We start from the raw sequence: 15,586 nt of genomic DNA, 5'->3' as shown, positions 1-15,586 counted from the left end.
CATTAATGAAATTCAGAATTAATTATTTCTGAATTTTGAAGATGCGTACACACATGCTCACACATACAATATATACAAATCCCTGAGACTAAGCTCATTTCTCTAACTTGGTGACAACAACAACAAAAAAGATAAGCTTTTCTCTTAGAGTCCCCAAATAACAGAATCCTTTATTCTACTTTCTTTTTTTAAAAAAAAAATTTGGGGGGCCAAGCCCATGGCGCACTCGGGAGAGTGCGGCGCTGGGAGTGCAGCAGTGCTCCCGCCGCGGGTTCAGATCCTATATAGGGATGGCCGGTGCGCTCACTGGCTGAGCGCGGTGTGGCCAATCTCAAAAAAAAAAAAGGAAAAAAAAAATTTTTTTAAACCAGTAAGGGGATCTTAACCCTTGACTTGGTGTTGTCAGCACCCCACTCTCCCAAGTGAACTAACCGGCCATCCCTACATAGGGATCCGAACCCGTGGCCTTGGTGTTATCGGCACCACCCTCTCCCAGGTGAGCCACGGGCCAGCACAATTCTACTTCTAAATTTAAAAGAACTTCATGCAAAATACTGAATCTTAAGATTTCAATTACTCCATGTTGTGTTCTCAATTAAAATTTTATTTGAACTCTTAAAGTCACACAAATTTAATAATGCACACAAAATATGCATCAATTTAATTAAGAGATTTAATAAGTGGATCAAGTAATCAGACTGTTCTAATTTGCTGATTAAATTTTCTTAAGATGATATAATGTCCTAGAACACTGAATTAGTACAAAGTAGGCAGAAAGCAGGCTGTACACAGATAACACAAACACATTTACCTTTGGTGAAGGTACAATGCCCTCTTAAATGCCACCAACTAAAAAGAAATACTACAAGGATTTATCAACATATTATAACAGCCAGCAATACGAAGGTATTTCAAGAAGTTTGTGGAAAAATAGAACTAAGAGATAATACAAATCTTCCCATGAACTTTTTGAAGTACCTTCATAGACTTATGACTCTGGTTCCTAACATTTCACAAGGTTTTCTTCTTTACAATGCTCAGTAATTTTTTAAATGTAATAACTTTTTTTTAAAAAAGTCTGCAGCTTAGTCCTTCTAATTCTCTATCCCATGAAAACAAGTTACAAGTGAAAATAATCATCAGATAGATTGGAAAAAGAGAAATTCCATATGCACATATTAGAGAGATGAAATTGTACAAATATGGGATTTTATTCTTAAACAAAAAGCATTTCAACCATGTCCGTCTGGATTACTGTTGTAGATAGAAAGACGTTTCTTTTCAGCATTAGCTCTTTATAGACTACAAATATATCCAAACAGAATAAGAGTCTTTATCCTTCTGAAAATTCTAGGAAAATTAAGGGAATTCAAGAAAAATAAAGAGAGGACCACTAAGCACTCAAACAATAGCTAGATAAAAAATCACATATTCCAAAAGTAATTCCCACTTACTAGTATTAGTACTTGTAATTTTAGGAATACAGACTTTACTTCAGTGAAAGAGAATTCAAACACCTACAAGAGCAGTCATGTAAAAAAATGTATTAAAACTACTTCAAATACTTTATACTTCTTTAAATGTCCATAATACAAAAATAAATTATTTTGAAAGAGGAATTTTTTAATTGTACAATCTGGAAAAGGTGTCATCATTTCAAAGCAAAACCTACCATTTTTGAAAACAAAATCCTTAAGGCAGGAACACATTATCTTCAAGGCACTGTGCGAAACTGAAAATCAGGATAAGAATTTTTTGTATATATATTTCTACTATAAAATTACTCATATGGTTAAACTCTTCAAACCACAGAATGTCAAATTTTACTTTAGGATAAATATTAACTATTTTGATATATGTTCTATGAATTAAACCAATGTATTATGGTGTTCCTTCTCTTTCTACCAAAACCTCTCTTTCCACATCTTTACCCAAAATTTTGTGTTTAATACCTTTTCAATACTCAAAATGTTATTCTTACACTGATTATCAATTATTAAAACCTATGTTTGCTAATTCCATTTCATTGAAATATTTTTCATTTTTTTCTGAAAGGCAAAAAAACCTATAGAGTTCTTGCCCAATTATCCAGTAACAACAAAAATTAGAACATATCCAGTCAGTACAACACTAACAATAATTTGTCTATATGTTCTTCTTAAAAGATGAATTAATCTTTTCTATTTTAAAAATAAAAAGTGTTCTGGATGTGTTAAATATATTAGACACTTCACCATGAAACAAAAAAGAAATCTAAACCTGTTAAGTGCCAAGCAGTTTATACATTCATAGAAAAGTAGTCATATTAACATGCATAAAATTAAATCAATATTTTCTTAAGTCTAAATGTCCATGTCTAATAAAATCTATGATCCCAGGAAGAAGGTGAAGACAGAACAAAGTTCCCTGAAAACATCTCAACTTCAAGACTGTGGGTTATGGATTAGTTAAAATTCAGTCAATCATCCAAAACCAATATGCTCTTTCTTCCCATTGATGTAAAATTTAATTTAAAAAAGAAAAAATTAGCTGAAATGCTGCACTCACTACCATTTCAGAGAAAAACCCTTTGGTTGTAATAAATTCCTATATATTTGATTGTGAAAACCATGCTAACATTGTTTATTGCAAGTTGCTTGGTGTTCAAACTTTACCTCCATTGGTCAAATATTAAGTTCAGGAAATCTGAGAGTCGTTACACAATAAAGAGGAAACCACTTGTCTTTTTCATCAATTTATATATATATATATATACAAGCCTGACCTGAAGCTAACACCTAATTCTCATACATCAAGTTCTGAAAGGAAAAAAACCAAATTGGTTATTTTTCAATTCAAAACCAGAAAGGGAAAAACTTGCCTCAGTCTATTAACATTAATTTACAAGTTGCAAATATTTGGACATAGAATTGAATTAAAAAAGCAATGACAGTTTGTCTGAGTAAAGTTGCTGACAAATATTAAGATAAAGTAAAAGTCTATTGATTGTTTATCTATGAAACTCCAAATATACCACCTATCCTTCTTCCCACAAAACACAGAATTAGATTTTTTCAAAAGTTGAAACCTCATTAAATCATAAAATTAAACTTTTTCATATCAGTAAGTTATTAAGTTATAAATGTGAAGGGAAAGGCCAAGTTTATCTTATAAGTAAGTCCAGTAGAAAGCACAATGTTAAAAAACCAGTTAGTGTTAGCAAAGTTACATATTTCTACTGAAGATTTTCATCCTAATTTAGTTACTTCTCACAATATTCCCATAAACCCTGAAAAGATAAAATACCAGTATTTCCCAATCCTAGGTCACACATAAAAACATCTATCATGTTGCAAGACTTTCATTCCTGTGGTGTTTTCTTCCCTTTGACACACTCATGGGCCCCTTAACATAACTAAAGGCCATTTATTTTCAGTTCAGAGAATGAAAACGAAATTAAACCAGTAGTACATTAGCTAAAAAACTTAGTCACTAGCAATTTTAAAACCCATTCAATATATACCCCTAATAGAGTGACCATTTTATCTTTATCCTCTAGAAGTACCCTTTATATCAGGGTACCAGACAATTCCAGTACATAATATGTCAGGTTATTGCCTCAGGCATTCAGCTCAAAATAAAGATCCACGCTGGCCATGGCTCACTTCCAAGAGTGTGGTGCTGATAACACCAGGGCCATGGGTTAGGATCCCTATATAGGGATGGCTAGTTAGCTCACTTGGGAGAGTGTGGTGCTAACACCAAATCAAGGGTTAAGATCCCTTTACTGGTCACTCTTTTAGAAAAAAAAAAAGATAAAAATCCATCGAGTAGCAATGAAAAATAGTATTTTTCTCATGCATGAAATCAAACTCCAGTCTAATCTGCTTTTCTTATAGTATCTTGTATAGTAGGTACAGAGTAAATACTTGCTCAAAAAAGTAATGCATTCTTTCTGCATACAAATGCTCTTTAATATTATGATTCATTAAAGGATAGCAACAAATTAGTTCATTAAATAACATATAGAAGAATGACTTATGATGTTCATACAGCACCTTCATTCATGATGTTCATAGTGGGATTAATTACGTGATCCCCCAATAAGAATCAGAAGGGAGTCAGGAGTGTTTATAGGGAATAAATGCTAAGAGATTCTCAAGCAATTAACTATTTACCTATTGGGGTTCACTAAAACTCCCAATTTTTAATTTTATTTATATTTTTGGCATGCAAAAAGCATAAAGAGGATCATTCCTATTAGTGTATAAATACGGTTCTATGTCCCAATCATACGTACCAAAACTCAAGCTAAAATTTATCAAACTGTGCTTTCTGTTTTGAATACCTAATTTTTAAAAAAGAAACTACTATTATAGATTTTTAAACATCATCAAAAGAAACAACAGGCAAAAGCATATTCTTTCTTACACAATCCAAAAAGCAGATAGTAAACACAATTAATTTTGTGATAGATTCAAAGGTTGTTCTGTAATATTTCCATTTTCAGCAACATTAATTGGAAAATTGTTATTATAAGTCTTTGGGAATTCTAACGTATTGTCCACATTTCACCCAGTCACATAAGAAACAATGGGCTGTAGTGGCAGTGCTTGGGAATCAGGCATCTGTATGTAAGCACCTGATTGGATGATAGGGGAAATTCTCTGGCCAACTAGTTGCATTTTAGGTCTCCTGTGTTCCAGTAGCTGCTTGTTCTCTTCACCAGCATCAAGGTGAGTTAAATTCTCCATCCACATGCAGAACTTCTCTGTCTGCTTCTGCATCTTGAAAAAACAGCTCACAGCCTCTCTTCTAGGATACTGCTTATGCAGTTCCTCTCACACTGAGCACCCCTGGCAAGTAATCCTGGAATTTCCCGGGCACTCCTTCAGATTCCACAACAGGACTGAAGTCAGCTTTAAAGATACTGAGTCTATTTGATAAAACATTATTAATTCATAAAATTGTATTTTCATTAAGACATGCTTACTCAGGAAAATAGTGTAGCACTAATTACGTGATCCCCCAATAAGAATCAGAAGGGAGTCAGGAGTGTTTATAGGGAATAAATGCTAAGAGATTCTCAAGCAATTAACTATTTACCTATTGGGGTTCACTAAAACTCCCAATTTTTAATTTTATTTATATTTTTGGCATGCAAAAAGCATAAAGAGGATCATTCCTATTAGTGTATAAATACGGTTCTATGTCCCAATCATACGTACCAAAACTCAAGCTAAAATTTATCAAACTGTGCTTTCTGTTTTGAATACCTAATTTTTAAAAAAGAAACTACTATTATAGATTTTTAAACATCATCAAAAGAAACTTACAACAGGCAAAAGCATAGTCTTTCTTACACAATCCAAAAAGCAGATAGTAAACACAATTAATTTTGTGATAGATTCAAAGGTTGTTCTGTAATATTTCCATTTTCAGCAACATTAATTGGAAAATTGTTATTATAAGTCTTTGGGAATTCTAACGTATTGTCCACATTTCACCCAGTCACATAAGAAACAATGGGCTGTAGTGGCAGTGCTTGGGAATCAGGCATCTGTATGTAAGCACCTGATTGGATGATAGGGGAAATTCTCTGGCCAACTAGTTGCATTTTAGGTCTCCTGTGTTCCAGTAGCTGCTTGTTCTCTTCACCAGCATCAAGGTGAGTTAAATTCTCCATCCACATGCAGAACTTCTCTGTCTGCTTCTGCATCTTGAAAAAACAGCTCACAGCCTCTCTTCTAGGATACTGCTTATGCAGTTCCTCTCACACTGAGCACCCCTGGCAAGTAATCCTGGAATTTCCCGGGCACTCCTTCAGATTCCACAACAGGACTGAAGTCAGCTTTAAAGATACTGAGTCTATTTGATAAAACATTATTAATTCATAAAATTGTATTTTCATTAAGACATGCTTACTCAGGAAAATAGTGTAGCACTGCTAAGAACAGCCTGATACATACAGCATTGATAAGCAGTGTTTTTATTCATCAACCAAAGTACCTAATTCCAAGAAAAATAATAAACTGACTAACATAACCTTAGCATTTTTTCATAGTTTCAATATATCTGCCTGGGAGCGTGTATACAACTGACAATATATAACAGCTGTTTCCAATCTTTGCTGAACATTAAGAACCTGGAGTGGTTTAACAAGGCCCCAAACTTAGGGTGGCTCCTGTTTCATTTGGCTTTAATCTCCGCAGGTGATTTCAATATGCAGCCCTGGCTGAGAACCACTATGTCCTTGTGTATTTTAACTGCTTTGACTTTAAAATTCTAAAAATTTGTTTTGGCAGCTGATCCGTACTAAATCATTACACACTAATTCTCAGCTGAGACTGATTCTAGTCAAAAGCTCTGTTTAAAGTTTTTTAAAGAATCCTTATGAAAAATCATATAAAGGATATAACAGAACCCATGTATACCTCTGGATCAGCTTTTTACAAACCCTGGTCTGTGCAAGGTGTTAAAAGGTATGCCACCTGACCCCCCCCCCAAAAAAAAAAATCCCAAAATTTTGTGATTAAGTTTGGTGTATGCTACAAATCATATCCTTTCTTTGTGGCGAGCACTTTCCAAATATGTAAACGTGTGTGCAGCTATTAATATCCAGTAGAAAAGTGGTTTCATAGGATTCCAGTTTCAGATATGGTCCTATACATACACTGTTTTATACTAGAACTAGGCCAGATCATCTTTGGCTTGGGTACTCTATAGTTTGGGTCTCTAATACAACTAATTACCATATATTGAACTCTTCATTCTAAGGGAACTACTAAAAATGTTACCTCCTGAGACCACTCTTGACTACACTGACTAAAAAAACTTCTCTACTCCATTCCTACTCCATCTTTATCTTATACATCCTGCTTTATTATTATTCATAGCATATATCCCTATCGAACGGCATGTGACAAATTCATTTATTTTTTATCTTCTCAAAGAAGATTAACTTCCATGAGGGCAGACTTTATTCTCTGTTGTGTCCCTATGCCCCATACTAGGTACTCAAACACTTGTTGAATAAATGAAAGATAGATGGTTCAATCAATCTTGGCCTTATACCTTCTACCTACATCAAGAAGTTTTATAAAGAATAGTCCTATGAACTGCTCTATGTATTACCTCAGAGTATGTTTGAAAACATGTTTCATTTTATCACAGTGGCTTTTTATAAAGGTGAAAAAAAAAATCTTGCGTGTCAATATCAAGAATAGCTGTGTTTCTTCTAGACAATAAGAACTTTTTAAATGAGTCATGCCACTTATTTTCAATTCCTAGAAGGAAATGGGACAAATTTTTAGCTTAATTCTACCTAGCAAATAAAAACCTGATGAAGCTGGTAACATAACAACCTTCCCTTCAACTTCATCTTATTCCTTTTCCTCTACTTACTCCATCCCCTATGCTATCTTCACTTTTTTTTAAAAGAAATTCTTGTTTGTATGTAAATTTCCTCAAGAACACACCTTTCCCCAAAGTGCAGTATATTTAACTTATGGAAAAACAGACTAAATGGAATGTTTAAAAATATCAAACTTCCTTAAACCCCATTATAAATGCTGGGCAAACTTAAGCGTAGGACAGGAAATAAGATGGCTACTTTGATCTGTTTAGATTATTCTGGCATTAAATATTTCTCAATGAATACTGAAAATGGGTATTTAAAAGTTGAGTTCAGAAAACAATATAGAGAACACTTAGCTGGGGGCAGTGAGATAAGCTGCAGCCTCATAAAGATGACTACCAGCAATAAACAATGATAAAGAAAGACATACTGAGGCCCTAAAAACTGTGGCCAAGGGGCCGGCCCGGTGGCGCACTGGATAGTGCACCGCTTGGGAAGCGCGGCGGCGCTCCCGCCCGAGGGTTCGGATCCCACATACAGACCGGTTCCTGCTCACTGGCTGAGCGAGGCGCGGGAGCAACACCGAGGGTTGCGATCCCATTGCCGGTCCCCGGTCCGGTATGGGGGCAACACTGAGGGTTGCGATCCGTTGCCGGACACGGAAAAAGACAAAAAAAAAAAAAACTGTGACCAGGGCCGACCCCGTGGCGCACTCGGGAGAGTGCAGCCCTGCGAGCGCAGCAGCGCTCCTGCCGCAGATTCGGATCCTATGTAGGGATGGCCCCGGTGCGCTCACTGGCTGAGCGCGGTGCGGCCTTTCACAAAAAAAGGACAAAACAAAAACAAAAAAAAAACTGTGACCAGACATTTGTTGAAACTCACAGAAACTTACACCAACAGTGAACCTTAAGAGTAAACTGTGGACATCAGTCAGGTAATAATGATGTGTTAACGTAGTTCATCATTGTAACAAACGTACACTCCAGTGCAGGATATTGATAGTGGGGGAGGCTGTGTGTATGTAGTAGGGGTAGGAGATATACATAGGAACTCTCTATACCTTCTGCTCAATTTTGCTATAAACCTAAAACTGCTCTAAAAAACAGTCTATTTTTAAAAAACCAGGGAACATATTCTTACCTTAAGCACACATGTCCTTTTATTAACATTAAGATATATCCTATTTTGAGGGAAAGACATATCAAAAGCAAAGTTTATGCTTTTGCATATACAAAGTTAATATAGGCACTCACTTTAGGAAATAAGTTAGGAAAAGTAAGCTGAAAATGATATCTTGGTGCTTTAACATGAGAAATTACCAAAGGATACCCACCAGTAAGACTTCAAAGCTTGTAAATTTAAGTTAGCATTATAACATATTATAATTGATACTGTAATATATAAAAAAGCACATTCAAACAAAACATGCCTTTAAAATAATCACTTAAATGGAGTAAAATAAAAAGGTGTTTATCCTTGTTAATTACTACAGAATAATGCCATGGTTTACAACTAATGATTTCAGGAAACTAGACTCCACTGTTTAAAACTTGATAACCATTAGCAGTAAGAGAATTTAATTAAGCCAGACCACGAGTTTCACCATGATTTTTAGCTATGGGAGACTTAACATACCACTGCTTAATTTGGCAGTTCTCAGCCCCAGTTGCTCATTATCATCACCTGGGGAGCTTTAAACATACTGATGCCTGGGGTCAGACTGGAAAGATTCTCATAAAACTGGGCTAATGTGGGACCTAGGTATCAGAAGCTTTAAATGCTCCCTAGATGATTCTAATATAAAGTCAGATTGAAAACTACATGGATTATTTCACCTGACTCGTTTGCACTTACTTAACTGAAAACAGTTTTTTTCTGACTACTCTGTTTCAGTGTTCTATTATCAATATATTTAGTGAGTCTCCTAAATAGCTACCAAAACACAACCATATTACAAGGGGCTTAAAATGGGTAATAGGGCTTTTTAGCGACCAGGGAGAGCCACTTTATATTCAATCTAGGAAAAGGTCAATGACTGTGCTTCATGAGATTCCCTATGTGGACTTGGGGTCTTATCTTCTACTGTGAGTCCTCACTGCCTAAACGAATATCAGAATTCGTCCAAGCAATTAAATCCCCAATAGATTAAGAACCCTAACAAACTGATTAGAAAGAGCACATGTACCAGGAGAAAAATGTACAAAGAACATGAACAGACTGTTTACTAAAAGAATACAAATGGCTAAGCATGATTTTTCAATGATCAAAGAAATGCAAATTAACACTAAGATACAATTCTTCCATCAAATCAGCAAGTTTTAAAAATAAATACTATCAAGAACAAAATGCATAAACAAACTCCTGAATGAAACAGACTTAATATACTTTTTTAAAGTAGCATGGCAATATATGGTCAACATATAGCCTTAAGTGTTCATACCCTTACTCATAATAGCAAAACCTAAAAACCACGGGAAGTACTAATATTAGGGAAGTTATTTTTATAGTTAGCTAAATTATTCAAAGTCCATACATTCTAGGGAGAATATTTAGTGTTTTGGTAAAATATTCAAAATGCAATGTTAAGAGGGAAAGGAAGACAGACGTATACCCAGTATGACAAATTTTGTTATATATTGTGGAAGGCAACACATTCAAGAATATTTAGTGTTTTGGTAAAATATTCAAAATGCAATGTTAAGAGGGAAAGGAAGACAGACATATACCCAGTATGACAAATTTTGTTATATATTGTGGAAGGCAACACATTCAAATGTTAACAAAAGCAGAACTATGGGTAATTTTAATCTACCTCACATTTTTCTATTTCCAAAAATTTCTACAAAGGATTTACTACTTAAGTATAATCTCCATTGCAGAAAAAGCTGTGAGACAAGATGATAGCTTATCATGATGCACTTCAGTGTATAAATATGTATGAGTAAGTAATGTGAGATCCTGGCTTCAATGGGGCTGAGCTGGTCTGGCCTGGCTGCATGGATTGAGAATTCAGGTGCTCTTAGACAGCTTTCCTCAATAGCCTCCCTGACATTTTCCAAAAGAGATCAATTAGATTTTCTAAAGGCAAACCAAACCAGCAAAGACAACTGACTCTTACCTACCAAGATGGGTAATATTTTTGGAACCTCAATCTGTAACAGGCATTTATATGGTGGACTATTAAACCACATGAAAGCAAGTCATTATAGCCAAGACAATATGAAGTTACCCTGAGGTTAACTCTATGCTAAATATTTTTGGAAAAACAACAGTTACTGGAAAAACTTTCCCCCACTACCCATATACACGGATGCACATATGTTACTCTATTCAGAGAATTAATTTATTGAACTGAATACAGTCTAATATCCATTATTCATATTAACTTAAATAAAAATCCCTCCCACAGCAGACTTTATAGAGCTAGTCTCAACTTAAAAGAGATTTTACAAAGAAACTGTCCCCCTATGAAAAATAATGCTCTAATCATAAAACTAAAAAGAATGATCAAACCACAAAAAGATACTCAATAAAGATAAAGCAGACATTTGATAATGAATACTCAAGATAACAACCACATAGTATTTTTACATTGGTTCACTGTAAAATACCACAAATTTACTATAAAATACTCTATCCCCAAATGAAAGTACTGCCAGAATTATCCTGATACAATACCTCCAAACAGATTCTTAAAACATAAGTATAGGAGGGTACTTCAAAGTTTGTGTAAAAATAGAATTAAAAGATAATATGAATCTTTCCATGAACTTTTTGGAGTACCCTCAAATTTCTCAAAACTTCAAGAATGATCTGGTGTCAATACTAAGCTGCCTATCAATTACTGCTAAATGGGGGGAGGGGTCTCATAAACATCTGTTCCCCAGATAAACTCAATTATTAAGCATGACCATGCACCATATTAGTCTGCATAAGTCATTATTTGCACTTTAAAAAAAGAAATGCAACTATTTGGTGTAAGAGAACATTTAGCATAATTCCTTTAACATTTAAGCTGCTGCCAAAAGTTTATAAATAAGCAATTTCTGAATTACTAAACTGGCTGTACCTTGATGAAAGAACATAGCAGAAACTTAGTTTTTACTTGGTTTTCATTCTGTGTAAACAGCTGGATTCAAATTTCAACATCCAAGAGATTTTCTTAGGTACATCCAGTTTAAGTTCACTTGAATGCCCAAGTTGTTGCACTCAAGTCAATTCATAATTTATCCTGTCTTAACAATTTATAGGGCCAGCCCGGTGGCACACTGCTACAGTGCGCCGCACCAAGTCAAGGGTTAAGATCCCCTTACCGGTCATCTTTTAAAAAAAAAAAAAAAAAAACCTTTCCTCAATTGATCTTCCTATAAGATTGAGTGTGCCTCTTCTCTTCCCCAAAGTTATAATGTGACTCAGAAAACTGAAGGAAATATAACTTATATTAAAAATGCACAATGGCACACTTTTTGAGAGAACAATATGATAAATTGAAATTCCTAATATTTAAACTCTAGGTTGTTCCTTCTTTGCTGCTTTACATAATTCCAGGAAAGACTATTCATACCTGTCTCATGTGAATGACATTTCCCAAAACTGTGCAGTGCACAGCACAGGCAGTCATATACAGTGGCCTTGCACCTTAACCTACCATTTGATTTTCCATAATTACCTTTGAAAACTCTACATTATTTTCTTTTTGTGTGTGGCTGGCCGGTAAGGGGATCCAAACCCTTGACCTTAGTGTTACAAGATTGCACATTAACCTGCTGAGCCAACCAGCCAGCCTAAAAACTCTACATATTTTCAAAAGCTACAAACTTATTAAATGGTGTTAACAAGAGAAACTAAATTAAAGATACAGATAATTTACTTTGATATTTGGTTAGCATACAATTCAGAATAGACAAGAAACAGACCACCCTGGTGTTTTAGAAGTTGTAAACAATGGTCAAGGGAGTCAATCAGCAAAGAGGTTAGGAAAATATGAACAAAGCACTCCTAATCTATATAAGCCTAACAGGGAGAGTGTGCATGAAGACACTTCTCATGCCACCTCTACAATGGAGTTCTATCACCCCATCTTCTCCCTTTCCGCAAAAAGGCAAAGTTTTGGGGTGGTTACATAAAAACCTGTTCAGTAAGCGGAATTAGGTACTGCATCAAGAGATCCATCATGATTTTGATTAACAGATTAGAACATGATATAAGAATGCATAAACAATTTTACAGGTGTTAATAAGGCTTGCTTAAAAATATTACTAAAGGTAAAACTAAAATATACCTAGAACCTGCCTTAGAACAACCTCAAAGTCTGGTTCTCTCATGCATTCAACTAATGAGCTTCACTTAAATTCTCTTCCCAGGAGTTTTATTTAGTACAAGGAACTACCAAAAGAATTCAACAGTAAAAAGTATTTCTAAAGACTGTTAAAAACTCATATTTAATATACTGTATGGATGAGACTTTAATTACTTTAAGTTGAATACCTAATAAAGTGCTTTAAAACCAATCATTCTTGTCATTGAGTTTATATAAATAGGGTTAGCTAAAGGTTTAATTAACCAATATGATTTTCCTTGAAATATTCATTGTATATCAGCAATATGCTGTCTTCATGTATAGAAACAGAAAAGGAAAAAAAACATAGTCACCAATAAAACTTTAGAAAACCAAAATTTCCCCCCTTTAATGTAGCAATAAACAATACTGTCATGATCTGTTAAACACTGTGTAGTTTACAAAATATTCCTAATGATATTGAGTCTCTTCAATAATGAGAATTCACCACTTAAGAACTGTTCAGACATGATCTTTCTTCCACTAAGAAATCTCAAGACTGCCTTTGCAGTACACAGTACCGAGTGATAATACGAGGACAGGAGATCTATCAAACATGTAATAAATTACAGACCCTTACACCGATGAAAGCTGGAACAAGCAGATATCTAACAAATGTTTTAAAGCTTGGAGAATTAGGGGGAAACTTTGCAAAAAACACTCTTTTCAACACGAGTGACAACTTAGGATAGAAAAAGGTGCAACAAGGATAACTAGCTTATCATGCACTGAATGGGGGGGAAACACATAAAAACTACTGTTTTAAGAGGAACACTTATTAGAACACTTTAATGAAAGATAGAGCGTGTTATTTCAGACACCATAAGCTCGAGTGCAGTGGCAATATAGTAAAGCAAGGTGCCTATTCCTGAGAAGAACATGCTTAGTAATAATGCAGAACAGTGAGTATATTAAATCTAAGCAGTGCTAAAAAGGCAATGATGGGCGTTCAGGTAATATATATTACAGAGAAAGAGATTTGTGAGAAATTCCATTACTTAAAAATAATCTTGTCCCTATCATTAACCATTTAATTTTTTTTGTTTTGTTTTGGGTTTTTTTGTTGACGTGCTAAAGTGCACTGGAAACCTCGTAATAGGTTTTTTAAATTGGCCATGTCTGGTTAGTACACTGCAGTCTTCATTTAATTTTTTTTGTTTTGTTTTGGGTTTTTTTGTTGACGTGCTAAAGTGCACTGGAAACCTTGTAATAGGTTTTTTAAATTGGCCATGTCTGGTTAATACACTGCAGTCTTCAAATTTACAAAGCTGCAGGTCTCCTGGACTTTTTTTCAAGTGTCACTCATCTAACTGAGCCTGACAGCTGAGAGATGCCATCAGGAGCTTTACAGTCAGTTTAAAAAACATCCTCTACCTGGTATCTCTGCAGTGATTGTCTTGCTGCTTCCTGAAACCTCTTCATCATCATCTGATGAGCTCGTGCTTGAATCACAAGTCAGGTCACTATCACTGGTACTACTGTCCTGCAGCAGGTTGTATTTCTTCCTAGCAGCAGCCTCCCGTTTCTGCCTCAGTAGCCTGATCCTCTCCTTGTGCTTTTGGCTCCGATGACCTTTAACCTTGGTGACTCGACCATTCTGTTTATCACTCGATTGCCGGTTTTTCTTGGCAGCCATAGTGGATGTTTCACTTTCAGACCGGGACCGCCTAGACTTGCGCCCAACTGTGGCACCAGACACTCCTGAAGGGTCTCCTTCTACTGCTGTTTCTGCCTGGGAGGGTTCATTCTCTTCTGCAGAAGACAATGTATCTGAATCAGCCAGGTGACCACTAGAGGAAGGAGAAAGCATGCAGTGATTAGAGGAGTCACTCTCATAAACTCGGCCAGTTGTCGGCTTGTCACTCTCTGTGGATGCTAACTGAGACTCAGAAGAGTCCCTTCTCAGTTCCATCAACAAACAGGGCATTGAAGAAAGAACTGTAGAATCTGCTACACCATCTTTCTGAACTTGAGATCCCAGTTCTACAGATCCATCTTCTGCCTTTGCTGTCTCTTGTTCAGATGTTTTTGGTGGGACTTCAGACTCAATGAGTTCTTCGACTTTTCCCACTGCCTCCTCCATCTTCATTTCAGAATTTTGAGTTAAATCATGGAGCAGAGTCTAGGAAATGATATCAAAGATGCAACAGGAAAGCAACCTGTACAAAAACACAAAATATTAATAAACAGAAATGAAAGATTATTTAATCAACACAACATGCCTACCTTTCTAAGTGGGTGGCAAAGTTACCATTACACACCTTTAAAAAATATTTATCTCCCCATACTGGTCAGCCAACAAAAAACAATAAAATATAAAAAAAAAATATATCTATTATCTGCTTGCTTGATCAACAGTCAAATTCAAAGGACTTAATATGAGGGTATCAGAAAGTTGATGGGAAAATACAATTAAAAGATAAAAAAATACATCGCATCATCAATAGTATGAAGGGAAAAAAACATATGATCATTTCAACAGACACAGAAAAGGTATTTGATAAAATCCTACACCCTGCATGGTGAAAACACTCAACCAATTAGGTAAAGAAGGAACATATCTGAACACGATAAAGCCCATATATGACAAACCCATAGCTAATATCAATCTGAATGGACAGAAATTGGAGGCTTTCCTCTAAGATGTGGAACAAGGATGCCCACTTTCCCCACTCTTATTCAACATAGTACTAGAAGTTCTAGCTTATGCAATAAGGCAAGGGAAAACAATAAAGGGCATTCAAGGGGCCGGCCCGGTGGCGCACTGCTACAGTGCGCCGCTTGGGAAGCGCGGCGGCGCTCCTGCCGAGGGTTCGGATCCCACATACAGACCGGTTCCCGCTCACTGGCTGAGCGAGGGGCGGGCGCCGCACCCAAGGGGGCGAACCCGGTGCCGGCCCCCGCCCACGACC

General features: G+C 35.7%; 1 protein-coding gene across 1 annotated transcript in view; it reads right to left on the bottom strand.

The window, feature by feature from the left end:
• The window catches only part of LOC103590561 (chromosome unknown open reading frame, human C18orf25), an 89,388-nt gene that overhangs the window by 37,404 nt on the left and 36,398 nt on the right, over positions 1–15,586 (bottom strand). Inside the window, exon 2 of the mRNA XM_008572814.1 lies at positions 14,049–14,833. Within this exon, the coding sequence (XP_008571036.1) occupies positions 14,049–14,763 (715 nt within the window). The 5' untranslated portion in view covers positions 14,764–14,833. The remainder of the gene's footprint in view (positions 1–14,048; positions 14,834–15,586) is intronic.

This window comes from Galeopterus variegatus, unplaced genomic scaffold (genome assembly GCF_000696425.1).
Source record: "Galeopterus variegatus unplaced genomic scaffold, G_variegatus-3.0.2 Scaffold839, whole genome shotgun sequence".
Taxonomy (NCBI): Eukaryota; Metazoa; Chordata; class Mammalia; order Dermoptera; family Cynocephalidae; genus Galeopterus; species Galeopterus variegatus.
This window is presented reverse-complemented; position numbering and strand designations above follow the sequence as displayed.